The sequence below is a fragment of the Astyanax mexicanus genome, chromosome 2, assembly GCF_023375975.1.
Source record: "Astyanax mexicanus isolate ESR-SI-001 chromosome 2, AstMex3_surface, whole genome shotgun sequence".
Classification (NCBI taxonomy): Eukaryota; Metazoa; Chordata; class Actinopteri; order Characiformes; family Acestrorhamphidae; genus Astyanax; species Astyanax mexicanus.
Genome location: NC_064409.1, coordinates 1,743,972 through 1,760,074, shown reverse-complemented (window position 1 = coordinate 1,760,074; position 16,103 = coordinate 1,743,972). Strand labels below are relative to the sequence as shown.

Genomic DNA, 16,103 nt, shown 5'->3' with positions numbered 1-16,103 from the left:
TTAAGAACATATCTAAAAAAGATGAAGACAACACAATTCTTTGTTAGCTTTTATTAAAACAAAATAAAATTCACAAAATATCTGCCACTTCTTTTTGTGGCTTTAGGTTTTTTCAAAGATTTATAAGCAGAAGAAACGAGCTCGAACCTTTCAGAATAAAAAAAGATGCTTAAAATGATGATCTTCACCTTGAGATTTCTCTCAAATGCACAGAGACAGCAGTGAAGACTGTTCACCACCAAACGAGCACCAAATCACACTGGTTTGGCCTTCAGTTGGTGATGAATTATTATGATAAAGATGAAGAATGTTAATGATCTTACGATGTTGAAGCTTTTTAAATAACTGCATTTGATAAATAGTAAAGACTTTACTGCGCTGTGTACAAAAATAACTAACTTCAATTTTAATATTTCAAAGAAAATGTAGAAAATAAAAATCAGCATTTGGATTACAGTGCCATAATATGATCCAGTAGAAAAGGCCTTTAAACTCTCATGACCTACTTTATACAGAACATTTTGAGAGAGAGAGAGAGAGGTTATATATTGAGGTTATGGCCTTCAATATATAAAATATAAAATCGTACTGCGTTTAAAACTGTGTCACGAGGCTGTATCACATGCATGACATCTAGGTTAACAGCATAAAAAGTAAGTACAGAAATTTGTGTGGTTGATTTTGACTTTATTGTAACAACTAGTGCATCTCAAATTAGAATTAGAATATCATTGAGTTACTTTAGTTTCTTTATTTTTAGTAATTTAGTTCAAAATGTGAAACTCATTTACCATATAGATGTATTAAACACACAAAGTGATCTATTTTAAGCGTTTATTTATTTAATTGTTGATGATTATGTCCAAAAATCATTGTTTCCAGAAAATTCGATTATTTTATAAGACTCCTTGGTACTTTTGGAGCAGTGTGGGCAGTGTGCCAAATCCTGCTGGAAAATGAAATCCGCATCTTCATAAGAAGTTGTGGATCTAGTTAAAAGAGACATTAACAAACTTTCCAGCACTATATGATTTATAGTCAAGAAAATAAAACTAAAGTTAGAACAAAGAAATAATAAATTCTACCAAACACAAATTTCTTCCTTCGTTTTTGTGCAACGCTTCAGTTCTATAAATAATAAATAGGCAATAATGAGAAGTTCCCATTACCAACATTTATAAATCACTGTAACAGTCTATATCTACTATCTATAATCTCAGTTTTCATGATGGATATTTGACCTTGATGAATAAATATAGTGCATTGCCAGAAAAGCACAGAAAAGCAGAAAAAGAACAGGATATAGACCCTTGATTTAAAATTCATTTAAAGTAATTTTCTGTTCATCCTATTACATGTAAATACAGCTCTGGAAACAAAATAAGAGAGCACTTAAAAATGATGAGTTTCTTTGATTTTACCAAATTAAAAACCTCTGGAATATAATCAAGAGGAAGATGGATGATCACAAACCATCAAACCACCAAACTGAACTGCTTGAATTTTTACACCAGGAGTAAAGCAGCATAAAGTTATCCAAAAGCAGTGTGTAAGACTGGTGGAGGAGAACATGATGCCAAGATGCATGAAAATTAAAATTGTGATTAAAAACCAGGATTATTTCACCGAATATTGATTTCTGAACTCTTAAAACTTAGTTGTTTGTTATTTCAGTCATTTCTCATTTTTTGCAAATAAATGCTTTAAATGAGAATATTTTTATTTGGAATTTGGGATATTTGAAATGTTGTCTGTAGTTTATAGAATAAAACAACAATGTTCATTTTACTCAAATATAAACCTATAAATAGTAAAATCAGAGAAACTGAGGTCTCAGATTTTTTTTTCCAGAGCTGTATTTATCTAAGTTAAAATAAATCAGCAGTTTTTTGTCAATATGATTTTTTTTTTCTAAATTCCTCAGATATAGACTGTTTTTTATTAATTGCACTTCAGGGAATTAATTGAGAGTCTGCACACTGTGTAACTAAATGTTAGATATAAAATTTTAGGCAGAAACAGAGATTATTTTGTGCTCAGTACAAAAATAAATCAAAAATGCTGAGGAATGCTACAGAAATCCATAAATATGATTTGATATCTACTCCACACCCACGTGTCAGTTCTGTCACTGCGTCAGTGCTGAGGCCTGGTGGAGGCAGCGTACCTGAAAAACCTGGACGTTTCTCTGTCTGCATCTCTCTGCAGCATCCACAATACTTCTACAATACTTCGTTTTTTTTCTACACAATATTCTATATTTCTTGGATTTCTGTCTGTAGAGGACGTTCTTTAGTTGCAGAAACCACTTTAAATAAGTTTAAACAGCCGTAACACTGTTTAGATAATGACACTTTAGAAAATATATTTATTTTATTCATCCTTAAGGTCCCTCTTTATTCTTTTTATTTCTGAGGCTGCCCTTTTAAAGTCCTTATAAGAAATAAAAATAAAAATAACACACACAGGCAAAGGGCAGCAACTGCAACACTTATCAGAGCAAAACTAGATCTAGTGATCTTTCCTTTCCTGCACGATGACATACTCTCACCACATAGCCTCACTATCTCAGGGCTGGCATTTCCTGTGTTCTCATTGGACCTCGGGGGAGAGAAGGAGGGCCCTCTTGTGTTGGCAGTACAGAACAGCATCGTGAATAGTTGGGAAGATGATATCTGTGGTCACGGGTCCACTGAAGAATTGCATTTTCCTGAGGTCAGACAGCAGAGTTCCTGTTCAGGACAAGACACAAAGTTACACACAGATCAAAAGATCAAAACAAGATCAAAAGAGATTCATTCGTTTTAAAAAAAATTAGGTTTAGTTGCATCTGATACTGAACAATCATTACCATGATCCACTTATATATCTACATATATTTTAAACTATACTGTGTTTTGAAACCTAAATCTCTGCACAGTACATACTGTACAAATTTTGTGTACCTTTAAAGGACCTGTATATACATAAGTGTTTTTTTTGTATTTACTCAGGTTATATTTGTCTTTTATATTTGTCTAAGTATAAAATAAGTATGACAAAAATAAAAATAAAAAAAATCTGTAAGGGGGCAAAACTTTTTAAGCCACTGTGTGTGTGTGTGTGTGTGTATATATATATATATATATATATATATATATATATATATATATATATATATATATATATATTACTATGACACTGGTGGTGTCAATCGCTTAAAAAATTTAATCAGATTAATTCTATCAAAATTCCGTGATTAACTGAGATTAATTGCACTTTTTACTTTTTTTTTTAGTTTCAGTTTTATACTGGATATTTAAATGTAATTAAATAAATAAAAAATGAATGTCAAAGGTTTGGATACGCCTTAAATTCAGTATTTTTCCATTATTTTAAAATGTTTTGTAATGTAATGTGATTGGCTGAGAGGCGTTCTATGAGTGACGTTATCAGCCGGTAATGCACTGTAACTGAAGCATGTATTACTACACTACATACAGGTAACCTAGCAACGCGTACAACGCTTATGCAGCGCTTACAAACCAAACAGCACAGCTACAAACAGAGCAGCAATTAAACTATAACTTTAACTATTGGAGTTTTATAACCAAACAGGTCCTATTTTCTCCTCCTCTTTAATTCTTTAATTTTTTTTAATAAACAGTAATAATGGAACTGTGGTATAATCACAATAATACACTTGAGATTCGTGCTACTGTAACAGTAGAGTAACCTTTATTTCTGTGTATTATTGCTTTATCGTGCAGCCCTAGTTTTGAGGATATTGGATGATTTACACATGCCAAGAAAATATATAGAATAAAAATATAAACACTCACTGTTACAGCCAGCAAGGACCACCCTCACGTCTACAGCTGCATACTCCTTAATAACCTGCGGAATAAACAGAATTAAAAAATCACAGATCAGCCACAATCAAACAAACAGAAGCATATTTATAATAAACATCATGATTACAGTACCTGTATTACTCTAGATGGAATAAGGACCACCCCACACAGTAATAAATAATAATCACAGCGCATTCACGCTGCTCGAGAACTGATAGCAGCTGTACAGAGTATAAAAGTTTGGGTCTAAAGCAAAGTATCAGGTGTGAAAGAGGGAGTGAACCACGATCTGGAGCCAAGGAACCAGAGGGTTCTTCAAACCTAAGGAATCTGTCTCCCCAGCGCGTCGCACAAGATTAACCCTTATTTATATTTATAAACAGAAATAAAAGAAATCTAAAGGAGAATCTTATATCTTATTCTGCTGCAGGGGGCGCTGTGTGAACATGAAGGGGAGTCGGATTCTGACAGAGCGCTAGAATTCAGCACAACACCTGAAAAAGCAAAGTAATTGAAAGCCGAACTCTATTTTTATAATGCACATTTTGGGAAAATCATTAGAATGTGCTCAGTGTTATTTTTCATGTTTTTGCTCATTCTGTGCTAAAAACTCATTCCTGTTACTTTCATTCCTGTTACTCAAAACATAAAAAGTAACAGGAATGAGTGCCAGTAACAGGAGAGATTTTTGTCATAAATATTAATTCTTTGAACATGCAGTCAACTAAGAGTTTCTTACATAGGTGCACTCTTTTTAAAACTGATTTTTTGGGGGGGGTATACACCAATTCTTGTTTTTTTTGTGTGTGCACGCACACTTTCACTACAGAAGCTATGCAGAGTTTTATAAATGAGGCTCCTAATGAATGACTGGACAGAAAAAAGTTCATATATATTATATATATATATATATATATATATATATATATATATATATATATATATATGATTTTAAAATAAATACTGTCCACAGCTTTAACAAGTACAGGACAGATCCTGAAAAGAAAGACTGAGCACAGGTTCATGCTCTTCGTTTTCGGTGCCCAAAATACACCACGGTACTCTGGAGTGCAATCTGACACTGGCCTGTTGAAACGATTGGCTGAGCCAGTGCCAGTGTTGTTATCACTGAGCCTCACAGAGTAATGGTGTAAATGTGTAAATCACCCAATATCCTTAATCGAACTTCTAAAATAAGAGTATTAACAAGTGACACCAAACCAATCAGCTCAAAACAGCTCCGTACAGAGCGCAAGGACACTGCCAGACCTTTAATGGTACTTTTTGGTAACTGGTAGCAGTCCTGGCCTAAATGATACTACCACCACCATGTTTTATAAGGCTCTTATGCTGGAATGCAGTGTTTTCCTTTTTCCAAACATAACGCTTTTATTCAATCCAAAAAGTTCAATTTTTGATCTCAGCAGCCCATAAACTTTCTTCCAATAGTCTTCAAGCTTGCTCACGTCATCTTTATCAAACTGCAGACGAGCAGAAATGTTCTTTTTATTTTTATGTGTTGGTATATATTTATTGACTGCTTATTAATGGGTTTTAAAGTATTACCTATTTAATAACCAGTCATAAAGCCTTTATAAAGGTGGTCTTATTTTTTTTTTTGTAAGTGGTGTCGTTATTTCCTGTCTTGTCCTGTAAAGTTGCTGTTTTGGAGATGCTTGTTTTTCATTGGACGGTGACGATATGTTGCAACTATTTACTCACAGCTTTGATGGCCTTGATTCCTACAGAGTCCATGAAGTTCACGGGGGTGAAGTCCAGGATAATGGAATGAACAGGACAGAGCGGCTGTAGAAACAGGACCTTCTCAGAGTCGCAAATTTCAGACTGAGCTTCAGGAAGTTGCCCATTACCATGAAGTTCCACCTGCTTCTCAGATTCGTCCAGAACCTCATGAGCCACGCCCAGCTCCATATCCTGCCAACAAAGTGAGGGAGATCTTTACGAGATAGAAGAGTCAGTATCTGCACATGAATCCAGGCTATCTCACTATCTGCTCCAAGCTCTAAATCACAGCATGTGCCAAACGCAGATGCCTGAAAATATGGGACCACATAGCTGGTAACTCTATCCAACAGAGTTAAGAGCTGATCTTTAGAAAGCCACGCAGCTCCAACACGAGTTCCCCACCCTCAGTACAGTCTATTCCCCACAGACTCCATGTGTTCAGGAGTATGATATACTAGTGCATCTAAAAAAATTAGAATATCATTGAAAAATTACTTTAATTTCAGTAATATCAGTCATATTATAAAGAGTGATTTATTTTAAGCATTTATTTATTTTTTGTTGATGACTATGGTGTACAGCCAATAAAAATCAGTGTAAAAAAAATAAATAATAATATTATATAAGATCAATTAATTACTTTTGGAGCAGTGTGGGCAAAAAAAAAAAAAAAAAAACTTCTATGCAGATGCAGATTTCATTTTCCAGCAGGATTTGGCACACTGCCCACACTGCTCCAAAAAGTACCAATTGTTCTTATATCAGATTTATTTAATACATTTTCTGAGAGACAGATTTTTTTGGGGGGGGTTCATTGGCTCTAAGCTTCATAATCATCAACAATAAAAGAAATAAACACTTAAAATAGATCACTCTATACATCTATATAATATATATTTTCTTAATAATAAATTCCCATTCAAAGCCTAGTTCTGCACCATACAGCATTAACAAACAGCTACAGACTCCATGTGTTTAGGAGTATAATATACTAGTGCCTCTATAAAACAATAGAATATCAGTGAAAAGTTACTTTATTTCAGTAATTCAGTTGAAAACAAATGTGAAACTCATATTATATAGAGTGATCTATTTTAAGCATTTATATGTCTTTAATTTTTGATGATTATGAAGCTTACAGCTAATTAAAAAAAAAAAATCAGTGTCTAAAAAAATATTAATATTAAATAAGGAATATTAAATATTTTGAAGCAATGTGGGCCGTGTGCCAAATCCTGCTGGAAAATGAAATCCTCATCTCTCTAAACCATCACTAATCATCAGTTAATTTTCATTAAAATCATTTAAAAAATAAGAGACCAGAGTCTGGAGGAAGAGTGGAGAGACACACAGTCCAAACTGCTCGAGGTCTAGTGTGACGTTTCCACCAATCAGTGATGGTTTGGAGAGCCATGTCTGTCATCTGCTGGTGTTGATCCACTGCGTTTTATTATCAAGTCTAAAGTCAGTGCAGTTTTGTTTTCCCACAAAATCTTACAGCACTTCATATCTTACAGCTTCCCTCTGCTGATAACAACTTTTATGGAGATGTAGATTTCATTTTCCAGCAGGACTTGGCACACTACCCACACTACCAAACGTATCAGTTGTTCTTATATCATATTTATATAATACATTTTCTGAGGGTTTTCATTGGCTGTAAGTCATAATCAACAACAAAAAAATAACACTTAAAAAAACTGTGTGTAATACATCTACAAAATATGTATTTTTTCAATAATAAATTCAAAGCCTAGTCCTGCACTATACAGCATTAACAAGCAGCTACAACTTGAGTTCCTCCATGTGTTTAGGAGTAACATATACTCAGATAAGATAATATTCATACCAGTTTGGCAACTGCATTCCTCTTCTGTGGAGAACTGCTGTCCTTCAAGTTTTTCTTCTCCTCCTTCTTTGTTTTCGCGTGTTTCTGTTGAGACTTTCTCTCAGCCAGCAGCCGCGTTGGATCAATACCTGTCTGAAATGACAAAATTCACACCACTGAGAATAAGAATTAACATATAACTTCAAAATGCTGAAGAAAAATCTAAGAAAGATATCTAAAATATTTGCGGATTTTTTTTGCTAGTTAATTCCTTGGTTCCATAGTTTTTTTAATATATTATACATTTATTAATGGTGTCAAATTATTAAAAAATGTTTTGTTCTTCTTAAGACGCAAGTCTTTATAGATGATATTTAAATATAAATTAAAGCATGAATGTAAGAAATGTAAACTGCAATTATATTTATATTAGTGGTGTCATTTAAAATACTAGTATATACAGTAATTGTATGTTTGAGGGGAGATAAAGCCAACGTGGGGCACTGGAATAAAGAATGCATGATAAATTAGATAAAGGACACTCTCAGCTTGGTGGTTAGGATTTCTGAATTAGAGTATGAAAAAGCGTTTTTACACCCGTAGTTGTGAAAGTTTCTATGATCCGGATCAGTTGATGATAATGGTGTGACGAGACACTAATATCAAGAGATGAGACGAGACAAAATGGGTTTATGAGAACAAGACGAGACGAGATTTAAAAATAACATTTTAAAGCTCACCTTCCGCGAAAATCCGATTTTTCTTGTTTTTTTGTGGAATACAGTAGGTCTCTCCGAGTTGAATGTGTACACCTGCACATTAAACTGTTTTGCAGCCCCCATTGTCTGCAGGAGCTAAGCAAAGAAATCCCCCCTCCCCCCCTCCGAAAAACGGGTGAATTTTGAATTATCTTTCTGCCTACGTAGGCAGAAACTCACAGACCAGCCCACCTTGGCTCGAGAAACTCCCAGAGGCGGAGCTGAAGCGACGCAACATCACCGCTCATCAGTTAGGAGGTGGGAGGCAGTGAGCGGCAGAGCGGTGGAGGGGCGTCGCAGTGCTCCTAGCCAATCAGAGGAGAGATATTTGCATGCTGTTTGCATGTATGAATATTCATGAGCAAAGCTGGAATCCGGTCATTTTGGACACACCCCTAAAACAGTCCATTAAAAAAGAGCTATACAGAGACACCTGAGCACTTTTTTTTTTACAAAAACGGCTCACATGTCATTCATTCATACTAGAGACCACAACTAGACATTTTAAAATGAAAGAAAAAACGACGGAAGGTGAGCTTTAAAGAAAACGTCAAAAATGAAAAAAGGCTTGAAAACTAAAGTTTTATTTGACAAAATCATATAACGCAAACTTAACAGACTGGTTTCTCTCACATATTGATTCTATAAGAAATAAGAATAAAAAATAAAAATAAAACTTTTCTAGGTCTTATATAGTGCAAACAATAAGTGCAAACCATAACCAGTCATATTAAGACTATGGTTTGTGTTTTTTTTCTTCTAAATCTCTTGTAATTTAACTATGAATAACCATAACCAGTCATATTAAGACTATGCTTGAAGTGAAACAGAGACAGAACATGATTTTAAATACAGTACAGAGCTAAGGGATTAGTACAGCTGTCTATGAAACAGTCACGTGTAGGATTTACTTACAGCATTTACTAGGGCTGTGAATTTTTGGGACAGTAGAAGCTTTTTAACTGTACCGCGGAGCTCATCTACTGTTTTTTTCCCGCGAGACAGGTTTAAGCTTGACGAGAAATATCGTCACGTTTTAATCTCGCGAGATCTCGTGGCACCCTTAGTTGATGATTGGTTTATTTGGAGCGTTTCTCGCTCTGTTTGGTTTGTTTTCACACAGGCATAAAAACCTAAGCGCATTTTCCCAAATTTTACTATAATAAAAAAAAAATATATATATTCCTGTGCCTCTCCAAAATGAAATGTCACTAATCTTGACAGAACTGCTACCCAGGCTGCTGCTAGTGTCAGTTTTCGTGAGGTTAGAGCCAAGAGATGTTTGGAGGTGGTTTACAGGTGGTTATTTTAGATTTATTTTAAATCCGTCTTAAAATGTTAGGGATACTGAAGCTCGGTTGGGCTGGTGGGACGGCTCAAAGCGGGCGGGGGAAAATGTCCCTTATTTTTAAATCCAAAACTCAACAGGACCGTATATAGATAAGTACAAAATCCCATTTAAATAATTCCAAATAGCAGTGTAAACAGCAGTTTTAATACTTACTTTATCCTTGAGATGATTTACATACTGGTCACTATTCGCAAAGTAGATGGAAGAATTTGAGTGGAAAATCTTAACCCCTGAACATTCAGAGGCCTGGAGCAAGTAAACAAACAAATAATGAGAAACAACAGCTGAGAAAAACATACAATATCACAGATACAGTAACAAAAATTAACAGTTTGGCCACACCTTCTTATACATAGTAAATAAATAGTGAAGTGATCTATCAGATTATAAAGGAACACATAAGGAATCATGTAGTAACTTAAAACCAGTGTTAAACAAACCTAAATACTCTGCGTACACATGTTTCGTATACATGTTGTACATGTAACCTGTACAACAGAGGAAACTCTCGCTCTGGGGCGGTCCTGATGAGTGCCAGTTTCATCATCATTATGTTTTTTCTTTATTTAGTTGAGTAGTTCTTTGCTTCTCATAATCTGAACAGTACTCAAATATTCACTATTATTCACTGTATACCTGTAACTCTACCTCTTCACTACTTTACTTTAACTGATGCTCTCAAACTTTACATTAAGAGACAAGAAATTCAAGTAATTAACTCTTGATGAGTTCAGCACAGCTGTTAACTGAAAGCCTGAATTCCAGGAGACTCTACCTCATAAAACTGACCAGCAGAGATGTTCAAAACTCATCATCTAAACAAGATGAGCTACTTTATAGAATCTAAAATCTAAAATATAATATCCAGTATTAATATTCAGTATTAATATACAATGCAGATTTTATTCACAAACCAGTGCTATATGTTACCTCTTCATATTCATCGATGTCATAGTAGAGTCCAGTGTTTGGGATCTGTCCAAGAATAACACTTTTGGGTCTGAAAATTTTAATAATTCAGGATTAATATGATTAAACAGCATAAACCAATTCTATATAACCAACAGGAATGCATCATATCGTATATATCGTATCGTACGCAATAATATAACCAACATTTTTTTAATATAGCGAACAATATTATACCCTAAAATATGGTGCCATAATATCACCCACCCCTAATTATCACATCAGACTACTCCTATTTTCTGTTTTTAGTAAAAGAGTCTCGAGGAGAGAAGCAGGATCGGTAGGAAAAAACAGTACTTTTTGAGGTTTCTGAGCTCTAAACTCTTCTTACCTTTGTGTTCTATAGATTACCGTAAGTATGGCAAACCCAACTGCCACCAGCAGACCAAAGTCCAGCCCCAGCAGGACTGATGCCACGAAGGCCACCAACCAAACCGCCTTAAAAAAACCACAAAATCAAATATATATTAATGTAAATGTATCCAAATAAATCTAAACAGCTTTATTTTTAAAGGTGTTTTCACACCAGCACTATTTGTTCTGGTTAAAACAGACTCTAGTTGGGTTGTACTCAGTTATCATATATACTCTTATATACTTTTATTTGAGCTAAACTGTGGATTAAGCACAGTTTAATCTGAAATATTAGCTGCTGCTCCATGCTGTTTACACACTAGGAGCGTGGTATGTGCAGCGTTCACTGTTTGCAGCCAAACGACTCCGTTCAGTATGTGTGTATGTGCACATTTTTTAGCATTCTTCACACTGCACAGATATACAGATATACACACTGAAACACAGAATCTTCACACTATATTTACTTTTTTTGGAGATTATATGCATGTGTGGTTTATTGGTGTGTATTTTGGTGCATTTAGGTTTATACCTGTGTGAAAACAAACCAAACAGAGTGAGAAACGCTCCAAATAAACCAACTTATCAACTCATCCAGACCATAGAAACCAACTAGAGGTGTGAAAATGCCTTTAGATGAGTAACTTTTCCTCTAAAACTGTTTACTCTCTCACTGTTGATTAGACATGCTTTACAACTCACCAACTCTATTTTGCTGGTCCTCCACAGAGCAGGAATGTCTCTCACTTGTTTGAACATGCCCAGCAGGTTAACCATGATGATAGCAGCCAAGACAGTCTGTTACAGGAGAGAAATATACTAAATATTTAAGGTTTTCACTGTGTGAAAGCATTTCAATAAATGTATAGACTTTTCCATGCTAAAACTGGCAAAAAAATATTATTAAAGGTCTTATTCCATCGTTTTTTCATTTACTTTAAATTGTCTAATGAAATGAGCTGGTTTTTGTGAAAAAAAGTGCTCCGGTAATCTGGTATAACACTGCTTTAGTCCAGTGGAGGAGTGAAGGGGCGGGGAGAAGCGTCAGGATTTCGGCTCTTGCTCATGAATATTCATACAGGCAAACATATATCGCCTCTAATAGGCTAACAGACAGACAGACAACAGTTAGAAACTTAAAATATATATACATTTTACTCTGTTTTAATAACAGTCTTTGCAATGTCATATGTTACTTTACAACATGTGTAATAATGTTCTGCTAAGTGCAGTTCAGCCACTGATCTAGTCTTAGAGTCTCTGTAAAACACCAAATCCACCGGAGATCCTATTTAAACCTATAGTTACTTACACACAGAGGTGGGTAGTCCAAGTCCAGAAAGTAAAAATCCTCCCCCTACCCATACACCTACCTATCTCAATTGTACTTGGCTGGTGTTGTTTTTCCTCCATAGACTAATTCTAACCATTTGTTTCTTAGCTCTGAATTACTGGGTAAAGTATATAAACACTGATGTGTTATTCGCACAAATAACACAGGAATGAACTGCATGCTGTTCCTAGCGCTGTTAGTTATCTCCTATCTGACGAGACGGCGTTGCCGCCCGGCTTCAGCTCTGCTCTGCTCTGTCTGTGGGCGGTCCCGAGCCGAGGTGGGCGGGGCCATGAATACTAATTCACGGGTTGATGTAGACACGGCTTTTTCTGATCGACTTGTTTTAATGAATATTTTCTTTTACTAGCTGCTGAGTTTCATGTGCAGACCCACTGTATTTCACAAAGTACAAGAAAAACGTGGATTTTAGACCTTTAAACCTAATAATAATAATATAATAAAGAGGGAATTGATTTGATTTACCTGTGGCAGGGGCTCGAACATAAACCCGATGGCCACGATTACCAGCAGAACAAGCAGGGAGCCCAACAGTCCAGCAATCTATACACACACACACACACACATATATATATATATATCTGTAGAAGCATTTCACTACAACAGAAGCAAGGACTCTATATCTAATCTCTATTGCTTTACAGCTGTAATTAGGCCACTGTCATGAGGTGATCAGTACAGCCTGCACCACCTTAAACAAAGCCCGCACACAGAGCATAAACCAGAACATAAATTACTTTATTATCTCCATATCAGTCTGAAAACAAAAACGCCCATTTCCAGGAGGCATACAGTTTTATACAGTATATCCACACAGGAAAGAGAGGAGAGAGTACGGGGAAAAGCAAAAGAAAAAAAACTTATTTTAATGTTTATTACATTTACTTTAAAATTTTTCATTCTAGGATGAGAGTTTTAAGGGTGCTGAGCACCCAAATAACCCAGTCTCACCGCTCCCCCTTAAACAGTACATCATTATTATTTTTAAGTCGCTTTGGGAAAAAAAGCATCCGCTAAATGCAATGTAATGTAATATAATGTAAAAATATTAATGCGTGTCTTTTATAGATGACTGTAAGTATGGCAAACAGAATTGCCACCAGCAGGCCAAAGTCCAGCCCATGCAGGACTGAAGCCACGAAGGCCACCAACCAAACCGCCTTAAAAACACAATCAAATATATGAATGTAAATTCATCTAAATAAATTTAAACAGTTTTATTTTTAAGGATGTTAAAATCATTAATAATCAGTTACAGCACATACATAGAAAAGGCAATAATGACCTGTTGTTTGCCAAATAGTGAACTATATTACACAGCCGTCTATATTGTTGCCCTTTCTAATAATGTGTTATAACTGATTATTAATGATTTTTAAGGCATTTACAACCTAATTAGTAACCATTAATGAATTTATTGTAAACCATTTATAAACCCTTTATAAAGGTAGTCTTATTTTAAAGTGGTGCCGCCATATCATATCGTATGCAATAATATAATTTAATCTCTATTTTGTTGCAGTAGTGTATTCTTAAAATATATATATATTTTTTTAATTCAGTGTTTTTTCATATCGCCAAGATCAGTATCGTTATCGTGAGAAAAAACAAGAAATATCGTGATATTATTTGAGCTGGAGATAAAACTAAACTCTCATTTTATTTTATAAGAGTATTTTTGGCTTTTAAAGCTCTATAAAGGTTTTAGGTTTCATAGAACGCAAGTTATTACACATCTATAGTGTCAAAACTGGTTAATTAATTCAAATGATTAAATTGTGGATTTTTTTATCTATATTTAGAACTGGCTCTGTGCTTTTATGGGTTAAAAATGTTTCATTCTCCTGTAAATTTGGCATTTTAGAGATGTAAACATGTTGAATGTGTGTGTATTACCTGAGTCTTCCCCCCTGTGCTCTCCTGCACCAAACTGCGAGACATAGAGGACGTGATGACGAAGGTTTGGAAAAAGGAACTGGCAAAATTACACAACCCCAGAGCGATCATCTCCTGCAGTTACAGATCAGAACATCATAAGGTTACACTGGCTTAAAATCAAAGCCGTAAAATACTCTGGCATTGCATAACGACAGAGTTTACAGCAAGAAACATCACACCAAAGCTATAAACATTACCCAGCACTGCTTTAACTAACTCCATATCCCTTTAACCCTTTAAACTTCGTAACTTTTTACCTGGTTTCCATCAACGCTGTAGCCGTACTTCAGAGCGAAGATTTTAGCCAGAGAGATTCCCATCGAGAAGCCAACAACTGCTATAGCGACAGCATCCGCCACCAGGTTGGGGAAGAGGGTAAAATCTGGAATGACGGGTGGCAGCAATCTGGAGAAGAAAGAAAATAAGAGAATAAATATATTAATCAAGTTTAAAAGCATTAATTGAGGTCAGAAGTTCATCAGTAACTGATTCAGTACATGAGCTTACCCCACAGGGATACTCCCCACAATGTCCACCTGGTAGTTCTCAAACAGAGCCATGCCGTACGAGACGCCGGTCGAAACAATCACCTTAACATTAACAGGAGAAAAATAAGCATTTTTGAAGCATATACTAATGTGAATAACTTGCATTCTTAAAAAATATAAAATGTTTTTTTTAGAACAATTCCATTGAAGAAGAAAAAACACATTTCTGTGATGTGTATGATCTATTTTAATTTAAATAAGGTAATTAAGGGAAGTTATTATGGGAAAAAAAGGTAAAATGGTAAAATATAGCGATGTATTTGGTATTTGATTTTGAGTATTTGCCGATACCAAGTCCCGATTCGATATTCGTGTAAACGAGATAAAAAAAAAGAAAAAAAAGAAAAATGAGTATTTTAGCAAAAAAACAAAACAAGTAATAAATATTGATATAATATCAACATTCCATTTAAATCATTGCATCTTTTCTTAAATAAAAACACTAAAAATGTCAGACAACAACAATTGTGATTAATCATAATTCAGACCAGTATTTATTTTCGTTTTTCAGGTATTTGCCTGTATTTTTGGGAGGGAGACAGTAGGCTAGATTTAGATTAGACATTTTTTATTGTATTACAATATCTTAGTGTAGATTTGATGCTTTTTCAACTTGAATAGTGTAATTTTACTATGTTGTTGAGTCTTCAGCACAGTGACTCGTTTTGACAGTTCGGAGGAAAATGAAGTGTGGATAAAACTAGCGGATGGCTCGAAAGGTAACTTAGCATGTTTGCTAAACAAACAGCATGACAGTTACACACCAGGAGGGTGAAGACTAGCACACGCCTCCTGCGATACATGTGAAGTCAAGCCTCTTTTTGAACTGCTGATGATACAGCGACTCGGTTCTGATACAGCAGCTCACAGACGCAGCCTTGTGCTGATCCACATCACCCTAGGAGTGATGAGGGGAAAGAGAGAGCGCCATCTACTGTACTGTACCCACCCAGAGAGAGAGCAAGACCAATTGGGCTCTCTCAGACTCTGGCTGCTAATGGCAAACAGTATGGATTCGAACCAGCAATCTCCCCGATCATAGTGGCACTGCCTTAATTTGCTGGACCCCTCTGAGCTCATACAATACATTTTTTGATAAATCAATGATTCAGATCTTTTCCACCAGATTCTGATCCTTTTAAAAATATTTGATCAGATTGGGGACATCCCGAGTAAAATGCATTAATTTAACATTAATTTAACATTTATTATTGCAAAGCAAGTGAATAACCTCTTACCACTATGATTTCTCCAGGGATGGGTATAGGCAATTTCTTTTTAAATCTTTCATTTACATCCTTCACACTGTAGAGGAACACAACGCACACCAAGCCCACGATGAGAGTGGTGACGTTAGTGCTGGTGATGTCTTTAAAAACAGCGATGAGACTCTGCAGAAAAAGAAAGAGAACAATCACAAAAAA

The 16,103-nt window shown here is 35.2% G+C and overlaps 1 protein-coding gene across 2 annotated transcripts in view; it reads right to left on the bottom strand.

Annotated features, from left to right (window-relative positions):
• Nucleotides 1-36: 36 nt before the first annotated feature.
• slc26a5 (solute carrier family 26 member 5) overlaps nt 37-16,103 on the bottom strand; it is a 30,204-nt gene continuing 14,137 nt past the window's right edge. For both annotated transcript variants that reach the window (XM_022671730.2, XM_049473093.1), the window contains 13 exons: nt 15,918-16,070; nt 14,639-14,721; nt 14,389-14,536; nt 14,090-14,203; nt 12,659-12,736; nt 11,542-11,637; nt 10,817-10,923; nt 10,447-10,516; nt 9,670-9,762; nt 7,429-7,560; nt 5,556-5,768; nt 3,822-3,876; nt 37-2,732 (listed from right to left, as the gene is read on the bottom strand). In XM_022671730.2, coding sequence (XP_022527451.2) covers nt 2,593-2,732; nt 3,822-3,876; nt 5,556-5,768; nt 7,429-7,560; nt 9,670-9,762; nt 10,447-10,516; nt 10,817-10,923; nt 11,542-11,637; nt 12,659-12,736; nt 14,090-14,203; nt 14,389-14,536; nt 14,639-14,721; nt 15,918-16,070 — 1,482 coding nt within the window. In that variant the 3' untranslated portion in view covers nt 37-2,592. The remainder of the gene's footprint in view (nt 2,733-3,821; nt 3,877-5,555; nt 5,769-7,428; nt 7,561-9,669; nt 9,763-10,446; nt 10,517-10,816; nt 10,924-11,541; nt 11,638-12,658; nt 12,737-14,089; nt 14,204-14,388; nt 14,537-14,638; nt 14,722-15,917; nt 16,071-16,103) is intronic.